General features: G+C 37.3%; 1 protein-coding gene across 4 annotated transcripts in view; it reads left to right on the top strand.

The window, feature by feature from the left end:
* Window positions 1–24,087, top strand: part of LOC131035389 (uncharacterized) — a 182,937-nt gene that overhangs the window by 36,838 nt on the left and 122,012 nt on the right. For 3 of the 4 annotated variants that reach the window (XM_057967076.2, XM_057967075.2, XM_057967079.2), the window contains exons 2-4: window positions 18,860–18,969; window positions 19,098–19,208; window positions 19,314–19,371. In XM_057967076.2, coding sequence (XP_057823059.2) covers window positions 18,860–18,969; window positions 19,098–19,208; window positions 19,314–19,371 — 279 coding nt within the window. The remainder of the gene's footprint in view (window positions 1–18,859; window positions 18,970–19,097; window positions 19,209–19,313; window positions 19,372–24,087) is intronic. The other variant, XM_057967080.2, reaches the window with a different exon arrangement.

Here is a 24,087-nt window from a genome sequence, read left to right as displayed (position 1 = left end):
TATAATAGTCTTCTATGTATTATGAATGCATATGAACTATTAAATTCTGCATAAGAACATTATCAGACTTCATATCTTAATCATACATATTAAGCACATCCCCGTGCATACCACCAAAAACAAGTATGTTATTGCCTATAACTTAATAATAGTTCTGATCTGATCTGTTCAATGGTGTTCCCTTGGATGCTTTTGATTCCTTTCCTTTATATCTCTCCATGTGAGGGAAGGGTCACACCTCTTCATCATGTATGCCCTTTGGCAAGAGACACACCCTTTCACCATTTGCACCATTTGAAAGAGTGCAACTCTTCATTATTTCTGCCCTTTGAAAGGGACACAACCTTTCACAATCAGATTTGCACTTATTATTCAAATCAGATTTGCACTTCTGATTACCCAATTAGCCCTCCTTCAAATGAATTCTCTTCTCCCTTTTATACCTCATATTTGGGGGAGTCACAACTTATCATTTCATGCCTTTTGACTATTCATTAACTTTAATCAAATTTTAATTTAATTTTTATTGTTTTGTATTTTAATTTTATTATTATTATTTATTAAATTATATTTCAAAGTGGGGACATCACAGAGTAAGTCATTTACACATAACACAAGTATAATAATCTCACCATCTTCAATTTAATAGAGGTCATTATTAGAGTAGCAAATAGAGAATCCAAGAGATTGAAAGAGGCTATTAATCTTTTCATATCAAGTTCTAAGAGCTTGTTTAAGACCATAGAAAGGTTTTTTGAGTTTACATACATAGGATTCTTTGTTTGGTTGTTCAATCCCTTTTACTGAGTCATATGATTTCTTTTTATAGATCACTATTTAGAATTCATCTTTCAAATCTATTTGGCATCTCCAAACCATTTTGGGCTATAAAGGGAAGGAGCATTCTAATGGTACTTATGTTTGCCATAGGGGCAAATGTTCTATCATAGACTAAACCATAGATGAACTACTCGCCAAGGCCTGAAAAAAAAAACTCGAGAAAAACTTGGCAAAACTTGGCAAAACTTGTTAACTTAAAAACACGCTTAAATTTAATTATAAATGCTTTTTTTGCAAAATTTAATGAGAAGATGCATCCAATGAGTCAATAAATGAGAACACAAAAGAAACAAGCTTATTCTAGATATATTTAAATGCAAAGTGTCTACAAAATCGCATCCTCATGAGGAATGCTGATGGCTGGAAGCTTGGAAGCAAAATAGTAAATAGTTTTTGTAAAACCAAAAGTAAATACATCATTACAATTACAACTTCCTCTTCCCAGCTCTATCAAAAATTAGGGGAGAGGTAGAACTAGAGGGTCTAGTCCTAGAAGTCTACAGTGGGCTTGACTGTGCCTCCTTGCTTGGTATGGCTGGCTCGTCCTCCATCCTGGATGAAACTATGTCTCTACCTGCTTCTGGCACTAGCAATGACTCCTCATCCTCATCCTCTTCCTCCTCAATGTCATCCAGTGTGAAACCAAATCCACCCCCCTCCTCCTCCATAGCCTGCCTCTCCAAGTCAGTGATGTCATCCTTGGAAAACAATGGAGGCGGCTCCTGTGATGTCCAATCACTATAAGGATCTATATCATCCAAGTCAATTGGACCACCTTCTACTTTCTCTACTCTTCTTCACGCGCAATCGAAGATTATATTGCATGAAGACAAGGTCATTGAGGCATTTCTGCGCTAACTTGCTCCTCTTCTTCGTGTGGATTGCTTCAAACAAGCTCCAATTGCGCTCACAATTGGATGAACTACAAGGCTGACATAAGATTTTGAGGGCAATTTTTTTGAGATGGGTGTTTTCACCCCAATTTTGCCACCAAGCATCTGCAAAGTATTTTTTTTTTGAAAAGTTAGAAAGCAAAGAGAAAAGAGAAAACATAATTTATCAATCGCTTTAGATCCCAAAATCCAAATGGCAAATGTTATACTTGGGGATTGAGTGGTTCTTCCTCTCCTAGCCAACTCTGAAGAGAATAGCTTACCCCTTGCTTCCTCATAATTTTGGAGTTCGCCCACAATGAGGTCTCTCTCCTCAACATCGGGTACCATCCTTTGAATGCATGTAGTGAGGCCTTCCATGACCTCTCCATTTGGATCTGAGTAAGAACCCCCAAACTTAAAACGAGGGTTGAGGAAGTACCCTGCTGCATGAATGGGTTGGTGGAGCTGATTGTTCCACCTCTTATCAATAATTTCCCAATTAGGATCAAATTTGAGTCTATCCCCCTTGTAGTAATTTTTGATAGACTCCTTGGCCCTATCCGTGGCCTCATAAATATACCCCATTGGGGTTTTATCCCGATCCAGTAAGCGGAGAACTCTAACCAAGGGCTCTGACGCCTACAATTGAAAAATACAAATTACAAAAGATTAATTAATGAAGTTACAAATTAATAATGAGAGATTTGAGTCAAGAATAATTAAAAATTAAAGTTTTGAAGTTACCTTCACAATCTTTGCAGCCCTTTGTGCAAATGGCTGTCAAAGACTATGCATGCGACAACCTCTCCTTCAGCCTTTTTTGAATAAGGTGAGTTTAGCCATGCTTCACTCACAAACATTTGTTTAAAGAATTCAATGCAGCAAGAATGCTTTGCAAACCTTGTGACACTAGCTCTCACCAAATCTTTCCCTTGGGTGTGCTCTCTCATCAAATGTAGACCCCAAGGGTGATTGTAAATATATTTTGTGATCCTCCTTGCATCTTCCACAACTGGAGTCACCCACTCAAGTTTCCCTATGTCCTCCAAAAGAAGGTCAAGGACATGTGCTGCACAAGGTGTCCAAAAAAGAGTGGGGTGCCTCTCTTGGAGGATTCTACTTGCAAAAGAAGAAGTTAATCTTAAGAAAGATGCAACCCAGAGAAACAAAGCCACAACAAATGAAAATATTGCTAAAGGTGATAATTCAAAAGGTTTCTACTTGCTGCCACATATGCTGCTGCATTATTTGTGATGATTTGCACCACATTCTCTACTCCCACCTCCATGACAACACGCTCCAGCATTCCAGCCAATGTTTCTTTATTTTTCATCTTACTGGAGGCATCAACCGATTTCAAGAACACTACATTGTCCTTACAAGCAACCAAAAAATTAATGATGGTGCGGTTCTTGCCATTTGTCCACCCATCAAAAAGAATGGTGCAGCCATATTTTGTCCATTCATTTTTTTGGTCCTGCACCACTTCTTTTGCCTTAGCAACTGCATTTGTGAGCAACCTACAAGAACAAAGTGAAATTAGGTCTTAGTACACAATTTTGATTTAATAAACAAGAAATCTAAAAAACAATTAAAAATGAAATCAAGTGGACTATTTAGTAATTTACTAACCTCCCACTCAAATCCTTGCGAGAAGGGGCCTTGTACCCCTTTCCTGCAACTGTCATTGCGGTCACCAAATTCAACCAATAAGGATTTTCTACCACATTGAATGGAATGTTGTTGAAGTACCAAAAATCAACTGCTGCAATGTCGGTTTTGTCGGTTTTCTCATGTGCCTTCCTATTCCATCCATTGACCTCTAATGATGGTTGTGCTCTAGGTGTGTTCCTGGGCACAAAATAATCACCTATGGACCCTGATTGTGATGCAATAGTGCCCCTACCAGCCCCAGGTACTCTACTAGAGGAAGTAGAAGCGATGGGCAATGTGGTGGTGGGTTTGCGGATACGTGGGCCACGCCGAGAGCCCACTATGCCCTCAAGTGCTTCTTGTTCTTTTTCAATGTCAATAGAAGCACCTTGAGATTTAGCTATGGCTGATCTCATGGCTAGCTTTGCCCTTTCCCTTTGCAATTTCTTCTCTTCCCCAGCTGTTAGAAAGACATTCATTTGTCTTTTTATTTCAGGATTGGTTCCTTGGCATTCTCTAGCATCATGTTTGTCTATGCCTGCAAGGTGGTATTTGAGGTGGTTGATGCCTCCATGAAGTATTTTATCACACTTTATGCAAATAACTATCCCAAGATCCGGTCCCTCATAGGCATACTTCCAAGCTCTATCTCTAGCACCTTTAGGACGGGTGCCTATATATCTAGATGGGCATGGTTCTAGTGTCCAATCAGAACTTGCCATAATTAATGCTTAGTTAACCTACACATACAAAGTGAAAAAAGAAAGTTAACATTTTAGTTAAACAATTTAGCAAACTATCTAAATTAGTTGAAAAAAATTCAGACATCATTCAAAGTAAAAAAAACAAAACTATTAGGGTTTGATTTTGTTTTTTGAAAACTAGAGATTCTTAAAAAATAAGTGAAAATTTCAACAAAACTTGTCAAAACTAGTGTTAAATCTTGTTCAAATAACTTAAAAAGATTTTAGACCATTTAGAAATGATTTTTAATTCATCTAGATGCAACAAAAAATAAACAAAATGTTTTAAAAAAACATAGAAAAAAAAAAAACCAACCTGGGAATCTGATTTTTCCTAAAAAACCACCTCAAATCCCCTTCAAATCCACTTGGAATTGGCAAGAATAGCTAGAAACCACCTTGCAAGAGTGTTGGAGTCACTCTTCTCCCTTCTCAGCAAAAAACCCAAGCTAAAATGTGTTTTTGCCGTTTTTCTCTATTATGCTGTTGCGGCCGACTAAAAGTCTTTTTTATTCGCAAAGCTTGAAAACTTGGCGAGTTTTTAGAACTCACCGAGTACTCTGCGAGTGGGCCATCTATGGGCTAAACCATGTCATTGAGTAAAGCCTCTAGTGATTCATCTTGCCTTATATTTGTCTATTGCACTAGTAGAGTTACATATGATTTTATATGACCAAGGACAATTAACAACATATTTTATGGGGTGGAGGAACAAGATCCCAAGTTTTGTTCTTAATTAGAGTGTCAAACTCTAATTGCATTGCAACCCTCCATTTTCCCTCTTTGTTAGCTTCTTCTAAGGTTTGGGTTTCAGTTTCATAAAAAGTCATTAATGCTTTGATTGCATGTTGACTCCAAGTCATTTTGGATGAAGAAGGATTCTCGAGGTTTGCATCTTGAATTATGGTTTGATACCATTGTGTCTTTTAGTTTGAGGTATATTAGAGGATTCTTCAATATTTACAATTTTAGTTGATTGGATGGTAGATAAAGGTATTTCATTAATATTAATGTTTCTGCTTAATATTACATCTCTTTTCAAGGGATCATATAGCCTTAGGCCTTTGTTTTTTCTCCATATCCTACAAAGATACATTAGAAATAAGTTGGATCAAGTTTCTTTCTTTTGTTTTTGAGAATGAATACAAAAGGTCGACTTCTAGATATTCTTAGGTGTCAGACATTGAGTTTCTTTTTTTCTCACATTCCCAAGGGTGTTGACAAATTAATGCCTTTGAAGACACCTAATGTAGATTGTGATGACTATATCCATTGCTTCAACCCCTATAAATTTAGGTACATTGACATAATGGATCATAGATGAAACCATTTTCTTGATGGCTCAATTTTAACTTGTTGCCTCACTGATTTGTTGAGCTGAATATGATGTTGTAAGCTCCCTCTAAATTTCTCTTGTGGTGTTATGGAAATCAAGCACATAAAGATAACCAAGATATTCAATGATAAAATAAGAAGGGAAATTCTTCCTATAAAGGACGATAAGTATAGGAGACAACCCATGTTATGAGTGTGGGACAAATAAAAAGAACATTTAAGTCGAAATAAATCTATTAGAGCCTACACATAATAACTAATTGACCATTACAACGTAGTAATTATTTTAACACCCACCTTTAATGGTCATTCTACTAAGTACACCAACTTTATTCGAAAATTTATCAAATTTGTCAGACACAAAGATTTGGTAAGAATGTTTGCAGTTTGGTCCTTTGTTGGATAATACTTTAGTAAAATAGATCCATCTCCACAAGTTGTTTGATGAAGTGACAATGTATTTCCACATTGTTGATGTGTGTTTTGTGACACCTCGAACACAGAATAAAGTATTGAATACTCTATCCTCTCTTGAACAACACCTTCCCAAATGCTGAGTTAAATGATCACCTGAGATGATTCCAAGGTTTCTACTGTTAGGTCTTGACATGTGGATAGTCTCAATGGTTGATGTGATTGTTGGTAATCCAAGGGGACTTACGTAATTGTTCTTAGGAGATGATCACTTCAAGTCAAGGAAAATGCCCTATGAGTCTGGTTGTGCTTTCGAATGATTTTCGATGATGTTCTTTGCTTACTACTACTAATGACTTATGCAAAAAAAAGTGAAAAAACAATAAGGTTTTGAGAAATCCTAATCTAATCCTACAATGCAAGAGACGATGAATGACTTAATGAAACTCAATCGTGCTTTGTTTCGCCATGCAATGAACAACTAGGCAAAGCTAGTGCAATCTTTTAAGGAAAGCAAATGATATTCAAATTACTAATAACAATCATCAATACCATAGATATGCATATCAGTGAGTGAGAAGCAATCAAAGTTAAGCTTATTTTAAAGGTTTAGAGTCTAGACTAACCATTCACTACAACTTATAATCAACAAATTGTAAATGGTATGGACATAAGAGTTTCACAATGAATCATCCACAATAACTTTCATTCAACTAAAGTAGCTTAAGCAAATCTAAATTGACTTGAGAAGATAGGAAACCATGCAAATACTCCAAGATAGCATATAAAATCACCAAGCTTCAATGTCTTATATCAATTTGGCAGCACTATAGCAACAAGTCTCCAAAATCGCTTATGAGGTACAATGAAATGAGCTAGCTTATATAGAGCTCTTATTACAAATGAAGGGCCAAGATTAAACCACCTAAGCCCTAATTAGGGTTTACAAAAAATCATTAAATGCTATGCAATAAAAATGGAATATTCTCCTCATCATGAACCTCGAGGAGCAAGAACCAATGAGAAAATTAGATGACACCTAATAATCTAACAAACTATCTTCTAGAATTTGATTTCCCTTATCTCTTTCCCTGGTTTCATATGCAATGAATCTGGTCATGATGAGGATTGAAACACGATCTAATCTTTTATACCCCAAGTTGGTAAAAGTGCAATTCTGTATTTGGCTATCTCAACTGCTTGGGTTGTAGGACATGTCTCTATCATCTTACCAACTGAGATAGGAAAGGATACTCCAGGCCTATGCTTCTCCTTCTGAATGAAATCAAACTCGGTCAATTGCCTCACCACCTCAAGTAGCACCATCTTGTCAGTCGGATATCTAGGAAGCTTGTATGGATGATATGTGCACCCCTAGATTCTTATGTATGTGAAAGTCGGAAATTGAATGAACCACAAACCATATTTCTCTACTAGCGCCATAACTTCCTTTGACAATTGTTTGTGTGTTCCACCTTGTAGTAAACGAGTGAGATACATTGAGAATGCATCGTTTACTCTTATATAATGTTTTTTTGTGTGCAATTGCAAGTGTGGATAGAAGTCGTACACCTTGAGTTGACCTCGTTGAAGCCTACTTCGCCTTTAGATACCAATCCTTTATATCTTATGTTCTTGGCCAACATGTATACCACATAGGAACTCATGTAGAATATTCTTGTTCTTTCCAAGTTTCTCTACTACACATCTAGGTTCTCGCCAATCAGCTTAGCCCAATTTATCATCTTCAAACCTAGAGAAATCTCTTCTACATAGTAGAACATCTAGGTTTCAAACACTGCTCCTTGTTGGCTCCCTATGATTCTATTTAGCATGAGCACCATATCGCTATACTCATCCTTGAAGTCAGTGCACATGAGTTTCTTTGGAAGCTTGGATTGTGTTCTCTTTGGTCCGCTCATCCAATTAGATGTAACAAAGCCCATACATCTTCCCGGTGTCTTTTCAAATATTGCCGTTGATTCTTGCTTTGTTATGTTCACCATCCCATCATAATGAGGAATACTAAAGGTCTCCCTGATTGCTTCTTCCGAGAGGAATGCAAGAACTACTCCATTAGGTGCCACTATCGTCCTTGTTTGAGGATCATAATGTCTTGCACATTCGAATGTCAACTTGTCGCATTGAACTGCTAGCGGGAAACCGACGGCTTGGTAAATTCCATTCTTGACCATGTTGCTTGCCAATGTGGATGGCATTTGATCTCGGGTGCCGAACATTCTCCTCTTGAGCTTGACTAGATCCAATTGTTTTAAGTTGGTGTCCCCAACTTTCCTCTATCTTGATGACATTTGTGACTTCGGGAAGAAACCTCTAAGCATGGTCTTCATCTGAATCTTCCTCGCACTACCTCCGGTCTTTGATTCTGATATGTTCCTATACGAAGCTCAAAGTCAAAAATTTGGTTTGGAAAACGACTAATGATTAAAAAATGCTTCCAAGTAATCAATTCCAGAATTGCATAAGTTCTGATTTTTTGCTTACAAACCTTGAATTTAAGTCCTATAATCAGAATTTCACGCTTTAATTGTCAATTCTAGGAATGGAAATATGCACTTGACTATATTTGACAATGGTATTCCTCACAAGTTACACTTGGAAAAGTTCTGATTTTAAATCTGATTTCTGAATGTTTGTCTTAAAATTCAATTCTTGTCCCTAGCAAGAAGCGATTTGGGCTTTGATCTTTGATCAGTCCTCTCCTTCTTTCTTCCACGATTTGACTCCAACTTCTCCTCTCAATGCTTGGCAAAATTTAATTGAATTTTGAATTTCCTTATGCTGGCTGCGGTTTAGAAGTCCTCTTCTCTAATGCGAATTTGTTTAAGCAGTTTTGAATTTGATTTGAATGAATGGTGCATTCCTCCTCTATTTTATATTGCCTCACAACAAGAATCGCACCCTTTCATTCTTCATCATAGGCCGACTTTGCCTTAGAAAACATTTTATTTTGCAAATAAAGATTCACAATCTCCCTTATTAAGTCGGCATGCTTCATCATTCTCTTGCGATTTTGTAATTAATCAAGCATTAATGTGAAGCGCTTACACATGAAGGGTGGAAATTCGATACCAAGGAGGAAGATTTAGCTTTTGTTCAAATTCGATTTTAAATTACCTTAAATTGCACAAATGAGGAGTGGAAAAATGCTACCTAGGAGGAAAGTGCAGAAATTTGGGATGCACAAGGAAGATTTCCACCTTGAAATTCATTAACTTTGGAGTGGAAATTCACCACGAACTAGGAAGGTGTGAAATTTCACTAGGAAGGAGGAAGGTTTTGCCTCTTATAATTTTTTGAGTTTCTTGTCTTAGACTTTTATCTTCTTCATTCATCGTTCAATTTAGCGAGGGTGGAAAATCGCCATGTAGGAGGAAGGAGTGGAAAATGACCCCGCATGAGGAAGATTTGGGATTCCTTGTTTTCCACCTTCCTTGTTCTATTTTGACTTGTATCTCTCATCTTTGCTTGAAGAGTGGAAATTCGACCTGTAGGAGGAAGGAGTGGAAGCTCACAACATAACACAAATTAGGTCTAGTGGCTGTAAGATGTATTAAGCTCACCTCTAGTTGCTTGTATGCTATCTTATTAATTGTTTTAGAGTAAGTTTTGACTAAAAGCTTCAGACGTTTCTCTATAGACGTGGACAAGATTTTTCAATTTGTCATTTTAAATTTGTTGTGCAAACTCTTGACATATTTGGTTTGTGAAATAAAATGTCTGCCACTTGTTTGCCAAACTTATACACCTAGGCGGTAATGTACGAGGCCTAGATCAATCATGTCAAAAACCTTACTCATATTAGATTTGATTTGTTCAATAGAACATGTCTTAGTACCTATAATAATGATGTCATCTACATATATGATTAGTAGAATGAGATCATTACCTATGCTTTTTACATACACATTGAAATTTAGAGAACTTCACTAAAACCCTTATTCATCCAAGTACCAATCAATTTTAATGTATGATTGCTTGGGTGCTTCCATCAAGCCATATAGAGATTTCTTCAGTTGGCATACAAAATGTTCCTTCCCTATAACCTAAAAACCATGTGGTCAACACATGTATACTTCCTCCAAATCTCCATTGACGAAGACACTCGTCACATCCATTTGATTGACTGCCTAACCAAACTGAGTTGCGATGGATAGGATTAATTGGATGGTGCTTATCTTTGCTATACGTGTGAAGGTATTCTCATAGTCAATGCTATTTGTTTGTGAGAACCCTTTTGCAACCAACCCTTGTATTTGTCTAGTGTGTCATTTTCCTTGTACTTGACCTTGTACACCCATTTGCAATCAATGTATTTCTTCCTCGGTGGGAGATTTGTGAGATCCCAAGTCTTATGTTCAATGTTGTAGGGTTCTCTTGAAACTCCTTTTGTACCTATATGGGTTAGGTCTGGGGTTGGGATAGCTTTGGGTTCACCCATGGGTGGATTTGGTCGAACCTAGGGGGATTTGGGGGGACTTTCAATCTAGGTGCCCGCACCCTTGCCCCCCCCCCGGAAAAAAAAAACAAACTCTCTTTTGACCATTTTAAAACCAAAAAGTGCCTTTAAAACTTAATTTTGCCCTAAAGTGAGGGCATATACTTATTTTGATTCATTTCACAAACACAAGGGACTGAAACAACATTTATTGCCTCCAGGCTGCCATTGTTGGTTTTTGAAGGTTGGTGTTTTTTTCTTCCAAGATAAGGGGTGGAGCGCTACAAAATAGAAAAACCTACACCAATAGGGGAGAAAGAGTTGCATGGGGAAGATTTATCTATCAAAGGTGAGTGAATCTTATAATTCTTTTCAAGTTTTGAAGAATTTTTGTAGATTTTAAAAAATTTTCAAGTTTAAAATTTGTTTTTTTATAAGTTTTGAATATTTTTTAAGACTTGATTTTTTTTTAATGCGTAATAAGGGGTTAGAATGCCGAATTTTTTAAAAAAGATCTAGGGTTGTAAATTTGTAATATTTTTTTATTTTGTTATGTTTATATAAAATGGCTGGTAATTTTAGTTTAGTTGCCCCAATTGTGGAGATTCAACTTAATTTGATGCAGCCTCATTGCTTTGGCGACATATGAACATGATTGAATAGGTGGTGGTTATTGTTGGTGTCGTGGCCAATGTGGTAATGAGCATAAGAGCTCGTGCAGTCAAGTGACAACTCACTTGTGCACTATTTTTGGCTTCGGAGTAAGAATTTGTCAATGGCTGAATGAAAAAGGGTTGCCAAAGCAACAATTAATGGGATATATTAAAGACTAAGATAATGCTAACATGGTAAGTAATAGATCAAAGAAAAGAGCAAATCCTCTTCACAAGAAAGAATGTACAACCAGTTAGCCCAAATCCTTTCATGTCATTGCCACCATTATCTCGAGAAGAAAATACTTATTTTCTTTTGCATAAAAGAGGCTCATTAGAAAAGGCCTTCAAGAATGAAGCAAGGGAGGTTGTAGATGAGAGCATTCCTTGTTGCATTTATGACAATGAGCTTCCTTTCAACTTTGTTAGATCATTATATTGGTGGGATATAGTGATGGCCATTCCCAATATTGGCGAAGGAGAAAGCTTTAGAAGTCAAGCAATGGCGAAGATCTATGACCTATCTATGAATTAACTTCCAAATGTAGCTCATGTGGACCTTAATGTTTTTGGTTTGTTGATGATGGATTGGGTTTCAAGAGATCAAGATGGCACTTTGGTTGTCACAAAATATGACAGATGGCTTGTAAAATTGGATACTAAACTTGGTGAGAATATGCTAAAGCCAAAGGGCCCCATGGTGGCATTCATAGCCCCTCGATACTTGGCCTTGGTAAAAGAAAGAGCAATAGCAGTTTCTTTCTTTCTTGACTAACATATAAGACTGGAATCAAGTGAGAAGTTGTATCTAGAAGTGGATTTGTGATATTGAGAATCGTTTGTCCAATCAAAATCTATGCACCCAATCAATCCAATACCAATACGTGTTGTATAGAGAATTTTTTAACTGTGAGTGCCCTATATTACTGGAATACCCACTTAGATGTCTTCCAATGTGTTGGTGTCTGTTTTATTATCTACCAAACATTAGGATAGGATACCCGAAGGTATTCTATCCTCTCCTGAAAAATCACTACTGATTCCAAGGTCTATATGTGCGAACAAGCGACTTTAGTGGAATAGCTTCTTGGGTAGTGTATGCTGAAATTTTCAAGGGGGACTTACGTTTGACAAGTATCTTGAACTGCTGGACTTAGATGGATTTAGCAATTTTAGGCTCTTCTTTTTTTTTTTGGAATTTTCTGGGATTTAGACGTTCAAAAGAAATGGAAAAAGGGAGATAGGGTTCAGGAAGGCTAATCTAATCCTACGAATTCTAGAGATGGCATCAACTGGGTGCCCTCGAGAAACCAAACCTTGCTTCGCCACACTAGGGACAACTACACAAGGCCGGTGCAATCTTCAATGGGTTGTGCTTATGATCGAGATGTTGGGATGCACAGGGGATGGGCTCAGACTAACTTTGCACGGTGAGATGGAAATCATCCATACACCAAAAGTATGAGCGGAGATACACCATCAATTGACACTTATCAAATCCTTCATTCAAATTAACAACAATGAAAGCAAATCTAAATTATTTCTAACTAAGTGTTGAGGCAATTGAAACCATGCAAATCATTCAAATAATAGAGATTACAAAGCAGCGCACATGCAATATATTATCTGGAAATGACCTTAAGCAACAATACATCAAAAACCTCACCCTCTCCAACTGAGAGGAGGTAGCCTTATATAGTTTTCAAGAATAAATGAACGGCCGAGATCAAACAGTGATCAAGGGCCCAGATTGAAAGCTATAAACCCTAATTAGGGTTTCCCAAAACTAACTACCCTCGACCAATTACATTTGGGACACTTGTCCTTCTTGCTAAATATGAACCATCAATGAAAATAGAAGGTTGTTGCATTGTGAAGTCAGGTTCATCGAATCTGGACATGCTGACTTGGAGCGATTTGATTGGTTGGAAAATGACGAGGCGCCACCTCAACGTGTTGGATGTCTTCCTTGAATTCTCCAATTTGTGTCAAGAAATCATCCAAGTATGGAAATTTGATTCCTTCTTGTCGCCATTTGATTCTGCTTGGGAGCTTGTCTTTTTAATTCCTTCAGGAGATGAAATCCTTCAAGAAGTTGGAAGTTTATTTAACTTTCCCATATTTTCACCAAGTCTAAGAACTTTTCTTTCTTGATGCCTTGAGATTCTTTCAAGTGCCTCGAATTTGGAGAAGAAATCTCTTCGCGAAGTATTTCTCATACTTAGCCAAATTTTGTCCCTCTCTATGCTCGGATGAACCTTGCTCGTGGTCCCGTTTTCAATTCTGAAATTGGATCGAAACTCCATTTGTGTTTTCTATGATGATCCTGCCTTCAGTTGCCAATTTATGTTGCGTGGGCGAAGGGTTAAAAAACTCTGGGTAACCCCTTGCAAATATGAAATGATGGGATCAAGCTGTTCAGGCATTCGCTGTGATCATGTCCTTCTTCTCGATACCCTGACATGCCTTCAACATTTCCCATACTTAGCCAAATTTTGGCTATCTTCATGCCCGGATGAACCTTGCCTGTGAACTCCAACCGCGATCTCTATGATGATCCCGCTTCTATTTCCTCTTGCGACCCGTAAAACCAAAGGAAAATAAGTTAGAAATCTCTTGGATTAAAGAAAATCGAGGCTGTGAACGGCTAAGTGTTTGGAAAATTTCACTTCATTTTCATACTTAGCCATAAAAACTGAAATTTCATCCTCAAAACCCTTTAGTCTTCAAGGGTGGTTGTGATCGTGAATCAACACCAATTGTTATAACTCCGAAAATTTCTTATACTTAGCCAAAAAAAAAAAAAATGATTTTCATTCTCTAGAAATTCGAATAAGTTTACTAAAAATCATCTCTTAAACTCTGAAAAATACTTAGAAAATTCATAAATCTGCGTCATGAATTCCATTTCACCTTCGAATGGATGGAAGTAAGGCAGGATTTTCTCAAGAACACTCAGGAAATTCAAGAATGATTCAATAACTCTTACTTATACTGGTTGTCTTTCTCAAAAAAATCTATGAAACTTTTGTCAAAAAGTTTATCCAACCTCCAACACTGTTCAAAACTTTCTTCAGATGATCTTCAAACCGAAAATACTTTAGTAAGCTCTCGTTAGTAACTCGAACTTCTTGGTGTAGAAATGAAGTTTACAACTAAGTATTTGTAAATAAAGTTAAATCCTCAATCAGAAACCCTTAAAATCTTCCAACTCATGTTTCCAATTTTAACTTCATTCTTTAGGAAAGTGTTGTCATGTTTCCAAATTCGAAGAAAATATATTCCAAAAGTTTCCAATTTGGCTATAAGTTCGAAATATTTATTAATCTTCCAATATTCTCCTTTTGAAAACTTTCTATTTTGGATTTAAGTTCGAAATCTTGAAGGATTTTCATGACATCATTTTGTATTTTCGTTGATTCTGTTTGACTTTTATGTGTAGGTGGACTTTTTGGAAGTTTATCTTCATCTTCTTTAAGTTTTGGCGGACTTTGCTTACCTCTCCAAGGTATGGCGGAGTTTAGAGGGCCTTCCCCTATCATACTTAGCATCTACTTCCTTGGGCGGAGTTTTGAAGGGTCCTTTCAACATGGAGGGCAGACTTTGAGCAAAGCTCAATCAAGGCGAATTTTTAGCTAAGGCATAGGGCGGACTTTGGAACACACCCCCTAGGCGGACTTCTAAGACATCTCCAACATGGGTGGACTTCTAGACCTTTGCATCATTTTGCTAGGGTAGGGCGGAGTTTTGATGGGTCTCCAACATAGGGCGAACTTTGGACTTCACCCCTTGGGCACCCCACACACATGGCGGACTTTAGAGTGTTGGCCATCATGGCCTCTTCCAAAACATGGCGGACTTTGAAGGGTTGGCCACCAACATGGAAGGATAGGGCGGAGTTTCAAGGCCATTCACTTAGTAGCACCTTGGGTGGAGTTTTGGATGACCAACACCATGGGCGGAGTTTTGGTGAGTCCCCTAAGTCATGGCGGACTTTGGTGGCACCTCCTACATGGCTCTCTAACCTTTGGCGGACTTTGGACAAGGCTTCTCCATCACTTGGCATGCTTGGGCGGACTTTAAAGAGTGCTCCCACCTTGGGCGGACTTTGAGGCGCTCTCCACATGCTTGGGCGGACTTTGAAGAGTGCTCCCACATGCTTGGGCGGACTTTGAGGCGCTCTCCACCTTGGGTGGACTTTGGAGACACCTCCTCATGGCTCTCTAACCTATTTGCAGAGTTTTAGAGTTGGCTTCTCATCACTTGGTATGCTTGGGCGGACTTTAGGCTACACTCCCACCTTGAGCGGGCTTTGAAGTTAGCTCCCACATGACCTCTCTTCTTGGGTGGACTTTGGTGAGTGTTCCTTCATGGCCTCCATCAAAGTGTAAATTTAACTAAGGCATGGGGCGGACTTTGAAGGTCCCTCCTCATGACTCTCCTAAGGCATGGCGGACTTTGAAGTTAGCTCCCACATGACCTCTCTTCTTGCAAGGCGGACTTGGAGCTTGGCACCCACATAGCCTCTTCAGCCTTGGGCGGACTTCAACCCTTGCTCCTCCATGGTCTCTTTAGGTGGGGCGGACTTTAGAGTGGGCACCCATGTGACCTCTAAACTCATGGCGGACTTTAGGCAAGGCACCCACATGGCCTCCCTAAGGCATGGCGGACTTTGATGAGAGCACCCACACAGCCTCCTAAGGCATGGCGGACTTCATGCAAGGCTCCTTCATGGCCTCTTCAACCTTCGTGATGGGGTTTGAACCTGCAGAAACACTTCAAAACCCTTGTTAGCCCGACTTAGAAGAATTTTCAAAGAAATTTCAAAATTTCACAGTTTAATCTAATTTAACCGGATTAACTTGAAATTTGAAATCCATGCTTTAGGTGGATCATCTGAAGCAGCAAAAAGCCTAAAATCTAGGGATTTAGCTTTTTTAGGTCAAAACTTGGAATTTTTGTGTTCCGGTCGAGGCTGGTCAGTAGTACAAGTGCAACCCTAGGTTTGCATCCCAGAAAAAGCAAAAAGCCTAAAATCTAGGGATTCAGCTTTTTTAGGTCAAAACTTGGAATTTTCGAGTTCCGGTCGAAGTAGGTCAGTAGTACAAGTGTAACCCTAGGTTTGCATCCTGGAAAAAGCAAAAAGCAGACATCCCTAAAAAATAGGAAAACTTTCTAAAAATAGTCATACTGGGGATCAGGCTGAAAATGCCAAAAACGAAACTTCCTAAAAAATAGGAAAAAGAAAAAAAGCAAACTTTCTAAAAATAGAAAGTTGTCCAAATTCGTCCAAATCAATTGCGATCTTCGTCCTTTGGCCTCTCTAAGCACTCTGGTGGTGTTCACACTTCGGAATCACATAACTTGCAAAAACTAACTTTCAATTGCCAGGGCCTGAAATGCTCTGAACTGGACAAGGCTTGGTGAAACTGCAGCAAAAGGTCACAGGACACTAACAAAACCCTAGAAAGCAAGAAAAGAGAAGGTCCCCATTTGCAATGGGGCGATGTGTGAAAAAGGTCACCATAGGACCTAGAACATGTGTAGCCTTCACTTCTTTATTGCCGGATCCCATTGAGTTAGTCTTGTAGTTGAGTCTTATCTTCTCATAAGACTCCTCCAACACTGTTCTTTGTATTAGGAATCTTTTGGTATGCATTAAGGTCTGCTCAAATACACCACATACTGAGTGTTCTTTATATCGGGAATCTTTTGGTATGCATTAAGGTCTGCTCAAATACACCACATACTGAGTGTTCTCTCCTATGAACAAGACAAAGATTGCAGACAATAGCAATGACAACAATGTGATAAATGATCACAACATATACAAGCCGATAGGATGCAGATGCCAGATAAGAGCAACGACATAGAGAAGCCATGATCTTGTCCTTCCAAAACATTGTAGAGATCCCATCGAGTTTTGCAGGGCTGCTCGAGAAATCCAAAATAGGAAGAAATGAAGTCGCAGCTTAGAGAAGGTGAAGTCTTCAAAAAAACATAGTTCGAATAACACCAAACAATAAACAAGCAACCCTTCCAGAATCTTGAGGCCTCCGGCCCTCCTGTGAGGGAGACGGCCTCAAACTCGCTCTGATATCATGTTAATGTTAGAACTAGAAACATAAGACACAAAAATCTGAAACTTAGAAAATCTCACAAGAACAAGATACACAGAATTTATCCTGGGAAAGCCCTCCACCTGAGGGTGAAAAACCCAGCCACACAAAAAAATATTTTATTGAATGCACAAATTGTGTACAAAACTCTCACACTTAACAGTCAATCATACACAGATGATCTCAGCTGAACATAATAGTTATATCAGAAGACTGAAGATGATGCAAGGTCACAGCAGCAAAGTTCTGAGCTTTTCATTGATAATCATCAAATACATCAGAATATCGATCACATTAAACTTCACATCCCTCAGCATATATATAACACATAACACGACCCGATATAGCTCACGAAGAAGAAAGTCGGAAGGCCAAACACCAAAAGAGGATGTCAGTTACACAACCGACATACACAAAGAGTCAAAGAACTTCAATGGATGAAATCCACGATGGAATAAATGCTGCTAGCACATACACAATATGGAGACGGAATACTTCCAGCTAATCGCCGAACAAGAAATAAGGAACAGCAAAACGGAAAGACAACCATCGGAGAAATAAATAAAATCTCCTGAAGCGTACGCAAACATTAACATATTCCTCTTACCTTACTTGAAGATTTTGGTTAAATAGTCTTTTGTCATTTACTTTAGATTGGAAACACCTCCTTTCCATCATACTGTAACACATATTCAGATCATCTACCATGATATGCATAATTGAACACCATGCTACAACTGTAATGCCATATTGCATTGCTTTAGAATCTACAATTTCTGTACAATAATCTGAGAGTTTTGCTTGAGAACTAGAAGCCTATTTGAACAATAACTACTGGATGTAGTTCTAGAAGTATGGCAGTTGAAGAGGTTGCTTGACATATACAAGAAAAGCAATTGCTTACCTTCTGCCTGTTGGTTTTTCATTTTCTGTCTCAATTGCAGAATGATTCTTCCAAACTGTGTTTAGACCACGTGTGTTTGAGACCATAATGAAACCCATGGTGCATATTGTATTTGATTTGGTGTACCCCCCACTGATACCACACAATGATTGGTCTCCTAAATTCTCCTGAATCTTTTGTACGATTGAGAAGACCAAGAATTGGGCCATATTGTTTTCATTTAATGCACTCCCAGTCTATTTAGGAATTTTGATTGCACGGTCATAAGGTTTGTTGTAATTTGTACCCAGTTTGTTTAGGATTATGCATATGACAGTTCTCATCAGCAATCAAAAGTTTTTGATTCTTGATTTTTTTCTATGCACTAAAGATTCTGAATAGAGCAGCACTTAACATGAAATATTCTTTTTATTTTCCAAATTTTTCTGTTTCTAACCTCGGTAGGAGTATATCTTCAGTTTAAATGCCACAACCAAGGGATATCTAAATTTTGTCAAGTGTCTGTAGGGATTGCATTCAACCTTGTCTGTTGAGGTATCTGTACCCAGAATTGGATGTGTTAAAATTCTATGCTTTATAAATGTTTTGGGGTTTTGAAATTTGGGTGTTAACCATGAAAGCCATTTACAATTGAGCTCATCCTAATTAAAAAAATAGCTAACAAAGCCTTACAAAAATGTTAAAAGAAAGGAATGAAAAATACCCCACAGTTTGTATTCTTTCAATTTTTCATATAGAAAACAGTTCCAACTGCAGCATTTTCAATTTATTCAACTCAACCTTGTTTTGGTATTGCAATGCATAAATATGCAGCCTTTTGCTCCATTAAACTCTAACCTTATTGTGATACTGTGTTACATGCAGAAAAGAGAAAACAATCTTCAAGAAGAGCTGTTTATGAATACCTGAGAGGGAAAGTGCTAGATGTTTCTCCTGATTACCGCAAAGAAGCAGAAGACCACCTATCAAAAGCTGTAGGTTCACAGAACTGACTAAACAAAATCTGTTGCCTATAGAGAGTGAGAATGCTGTGAATGGCATCTGGCTTTTTGGTAGCTGTGTATTTGCTAATAAATTAGTTCTTTATTTGAGTGTGGTCCAGGTTAAATTGGACCCTTCTCTTGCAGATGCGTGGTTGTGCCTGGGTAATTGTTTATGGAAGAAAGGTGATTTGTCTGGAGCAAAGAACTGCTTTAGTCTAGCTCTGAAGAAGGTTGCTCAATACATTTTTTTTCTCTGGGATGGGTACACAGTATGGTTACCATTGAGTGGAAATGACTATAATTTTCTTTGTGATTTGGTAATCCATGTTTTGCAGGGTCCTAACAAAAAAATTCTTCGTCAACTCTCAATGTTGGAAAGGCGTCTAGCTCAAGGTGATGTTTTTTTCCTTCCAAAAGATAATGAACAAAATATTTGTGTTATTTAACATAATCGCTTGAAATTATGTCAACTCAAGATACCGTTTTATGCTTTTATGTATGTATTTGCCCATTTAAGCATGTGAATTTTGTTATTTTTATGTTCATATTATGACATGTTCCCATAAAATGATTGAAATTTTGAATAAATTTTGATTGGGCAATTTACAAGAGGTTTATGTACAGATAGGCTGTTGGTGGTAACTTTTCTATTTACTTTTACATGCTTATTGTAAGCTGTGACTTTTTAAGCATGTATATGTTGTGTGTTTGGTCAAGGAACTTAATTTTCCTACTAATGGAATAAGTATACCATGAGATCTATTAGCCTAAACCAACTATAACACATAATGGAATTGCATACTAGTGGCATAACGGACCTTTAATTTTATCAGATTTCCATAATCCATTAGTTAATTACCAAGCTGTTTCTGGATTTGATTGTGTGTTTCTTTTTTGCATCAACGTTTCGGATCACACTCTGTGATCCATCATCAGGATGTATGAGAGTGTCAAGAGATGTAAGGGAGTCTAAGTCTGCACTTTACTTTTACATCTCTTGACACTCTCATACCTCCTGATGATGGATCACAGAGTGTGATCCAAAACGTTGATGCAAAAAAGAAACACACAATCAAATCCAGAACAGCTTGTTAATAAAGGACCTTTTTACATGTTTAAGTTGGCTTCACACTTTAATTTTATTATGTGGATCCTTACATTTAGTTGGTGGTTTGAAGACAATGACATTAAGTGTATTTTCTTTTTCTTTGAGAAGAGAAAAAACGAGGTAGAGATTTGTTTGAAACTTAGAAGATGCCATTACAACCTAAACCATCACATATACCAGGATCACATAGTAGTAGTGTTAGGCCCCTAGTATTCTATCATTCTAAATATAATAAGGTGAGACACTTGTGACATGCCCACGTTCTAAAGTTTTATGGTTACAGATGGCACTTGGTACTGTCCTCAATTAATATAAAAGAGTCTAGAGTTAAAAATAAAAACAAACTTGAAGACATGTCATCTTTAGGACTAGAGAACTTTTCTTTGAATATTGAATCCAACAACCCTCTTCATTGTCGACCACCTAAAATTGAGGGAATAATTCCACCAGAATGTGTAAAGGTGGTACATTTTTTAAGGAAAATTGTTTGACCCATTTGCAACATCTTTAAACAATAGTTTAGATAGGTATAAAAAATAAATATTATCAAAATTAAGGGACCCACAAAACCATCAAGGTGGGTATAACCCTAATAGACAAAATCAACGAATAGGACAATCTTTTCAAGGTCCAAAATTAAACCTACCCAAAATAGATATAGGCAAGTTTGATGGTATAGATGCTACTTCATGGATAAGTCTCATGGAACGATATTTTAAACTCCACAATATATCTGATGATGCAACGGTTGACATAGTTTCAATACATTTAGAATCTGAACCTAATCAATGGTTCAGATTCTAAATGTAGTGAAACTGTTAATTTTGATCAGATTTGTAGATTTAAATTTTTCTCTAATTTAACTTAGAATGATTTCCAAAAGATCAATGTTCAAGTACTGATTAATATCAGCATTTAAGACAGCTATGTATTGATTAATATCAATACGTATATGTATGGACTATATATATATATATATATCTTTACTGCTATATTCAACTGCCTTTATTTACTGCTATCTCTTGTTCGACAGCACAGATAGACAATCAACTCTAACTATGCCCTCACTGATAGTAGGAATCAGTGTCGACTATTCCCTAGTTGACTACCTTACGGACTGCAGACAATTATAATATCGCTGTTATATTTGCTGACTCTTCTCTATACTTTATATCAACTTGTTCCTTTTTTTTATTCAGTAATATATCGTTTCAAAATGAATGTATATAAGAGCCACGAGGGAGACACGACTCTTCACCAAGAGCCCGATGACTATAAACAAATTCATTATAGTAATCGGAAACATAAGTAAACCGATACAACAGTGATTGGGTTATATAAAACTAAACCGATAGACAATATTAATCGGTATATATAAATAAGCCGATATACAATGGTAATCAGAATATCTATCTGACCCAATATACGATGGTAATCGGAATATCTATCTGACCCGATATACAATAGTTTGGTCCGTATAATTAACAGCAGTAATATTAACTAATATTAACTTACTGATATGATCGATAGAATCAGTTTAGGTGAAATCAATAATAGCAAGAATCAATCTTGTAACACAAATTGATAATCGAACTGATTATACTACTTGACAAATGAATCGACATGAATGAAATATGATGAAGTATAGTTATAAAAGAAATCTGAAAAGTTTAATAAGATTAATTGATTGATCAAATGTTTAAGGCCGATAGGCCACTTACACATTTGATCTACAGAGTCGGTATTTAGGATTCCGACTGAAGCTACATCTTCAACACTCCCTCTTAGCTAGGGAGGAATCCTTCTATCCTTACATCACTCCATTGTGATGATTTACCACAATAGCTACATCTATATGTGGAAGAGAAAAATATCACCTCATTGTGATATCAAGTATTATGGCATATCCATGGATATCACTTCACGTGATATCCACCATAGATATCTCCTTATGTAATATCCACCATTATGGCTTATCCACGGATATCACTTTACATGATATCCACCATTATGGCATATCCATAGATATTACCTCTCGAGATATCAACCATTATGACATATCCATAGATATCACGTCACATGATATCCATCATAATGGTTTATCCAACCAATATTGTAAGATCGTCACCTTACAATAATGGTGAAATGTACAAGTGTCCATCATTGTGAGATCGTCACCTCACAATGATATTCACCATGGTTCATTAGAGGGTAAACACACAAGTACATGAAAATCATCACGGATTCTCTCACGTGATATTGTCTTGGAGTCACACACATGACATTCACCATGAACCATATTAGAGGGTGAGATAAGGTTTTCACCTTGGATCTTTCTCAAAGAAATTGCATTAACAAGAGTTTACACTTTAAACTTCTTATAAAGAGAAGAATACATTAGTGCAATAAACAATATAAACAAATCAATGATGCTGAGACTCAATCTCAGCTAGGGCTACATTTTCCACCATACCAAGCTTACCTCGAAAGTACACAAACTTTGTTTTGGAGAGAGGCTTGGTGAGAATGTCTGCCGTCTGTTCATCAGTACTAATGTATCTTAATTGAATAGCATTCCTTTCCACTTGATTTTCACATGCCTTGACCTTTCATGCAATACAAGGTTGGAGTCTGCATCACTCTTGGTGTATTCCAAGATCACCAAGTATTCATCTATCCAGAAATATCATGACCTAGGAGTCATCATAAAGGCCTTCCAGTCTATATACATGGGACTCCATCCCATGAATCATAGTCCTTTGACTGATCACTAGGGAAACCATCTTGACATGGTCCACTCCCTCTGAATCAATATGGTCAAGATCCTCGGATATCAATCGAAGCACATCTTCTTAGCTGCTCCCTTTGTCACAGAAGTATACGAACAAGATCACCTTGCAATATGCTCCATCTCACTGGGAGAGCCCTCTTGTCTCATCTTTGGTTTGTAACCCTAGATGCTATTATTACCTGCACAAATGGCTTGATAGCTTTCTCAAATAGACTGTTGCATTTCTGTAGGTAACTATTTGTTTTAGGGAAATGCAAAATCTCATAATCTCCACTAAAGTCCTTTGCATATTCCTCCTGAATTTCAATCTCTTCATCACAAATAGAACTTTAAAGAAAACTCCATAGGATGTGATTCTAAGGATGTCCTGTATTTAAGGGATAAGTTTCTCATAGTAAATTGAAGAAATTTAAACAGAAGATATCCAGATGCAGCTTGTCATAAACAAACATCTGCTGACAATATTGATTCACAAATAATACGCATAATGTAATTGCATGAATTAATAACTACATATGAAATTCATGAACATTATTCAAAAAAACAAAACAAAAACTTATCTCTTTCAAGTTAGAATATGAATCCATCTGAATCCTTTTGTGGAGGAGTTTCACCAACATTCGCAATGGAAGCTTGAGACATAGTCCTAGTTGGACATTGCATTGCATAGTGACCATATTTGTCACATCTAAAGCATTGGATTTCTGAAATATCCTTCCTTCTTTTGAATGTAGGAGCATCATTGGATTCCTTATCTTTCTTACTTTTGAAATGTCCTTTCTTACCTTTCATCTTTGAGGAGTGCGAGGCAAGAACATGAATATCTTCATTTATGGAGTTTTGGCCAATGCCTCTTGTAGCCAATCTTGACTCTTCTTGAATGCAGTCAGTCTTTAATCGATCAAAATTAGGAATTTTTGATCTTGCGCTTATCCCTTGAATAAATGACTCCCATGAAGAGGGGAGACCATTGAGTGCCAACATGGTTAACTCTTTTCTCTCTATCGTGTGACCAATGGTAGAGAGTTGATCTCTCAATTCTGTAATCCTCATGAAGTATGAGGTGATGGATTCGCCTTTTGTCATTTTGACATGGTGAAGTTGTTGCTTTAGTGCAAGATCTCGGCTTGTGTTGTTCATCTCATACATTTTCTCTAATGCTTTGAACATGTCACATGCTGTCTCCAACTTGGAGATGATTGGCACAATG

The sequence above is a fragment of the Cryptomeria japonica genome, chromosome 2 (assembly GCF_030272615.1).
Source record: "Cryptomeria japonica chromosome 2, Sugi_1.0, whole genome shotgun sequence".
NCBI lineage: Eukaryota > Viridiplantae > Streptophyta > Pinopsida > Cupressales > Cupressaceae > Cryptomeria > Cryptomeria japonica.
Note: the sequence above shows the minus strand (reverse complement) of the source record. Positions and strands in the feature narration are given on the sequence as shown.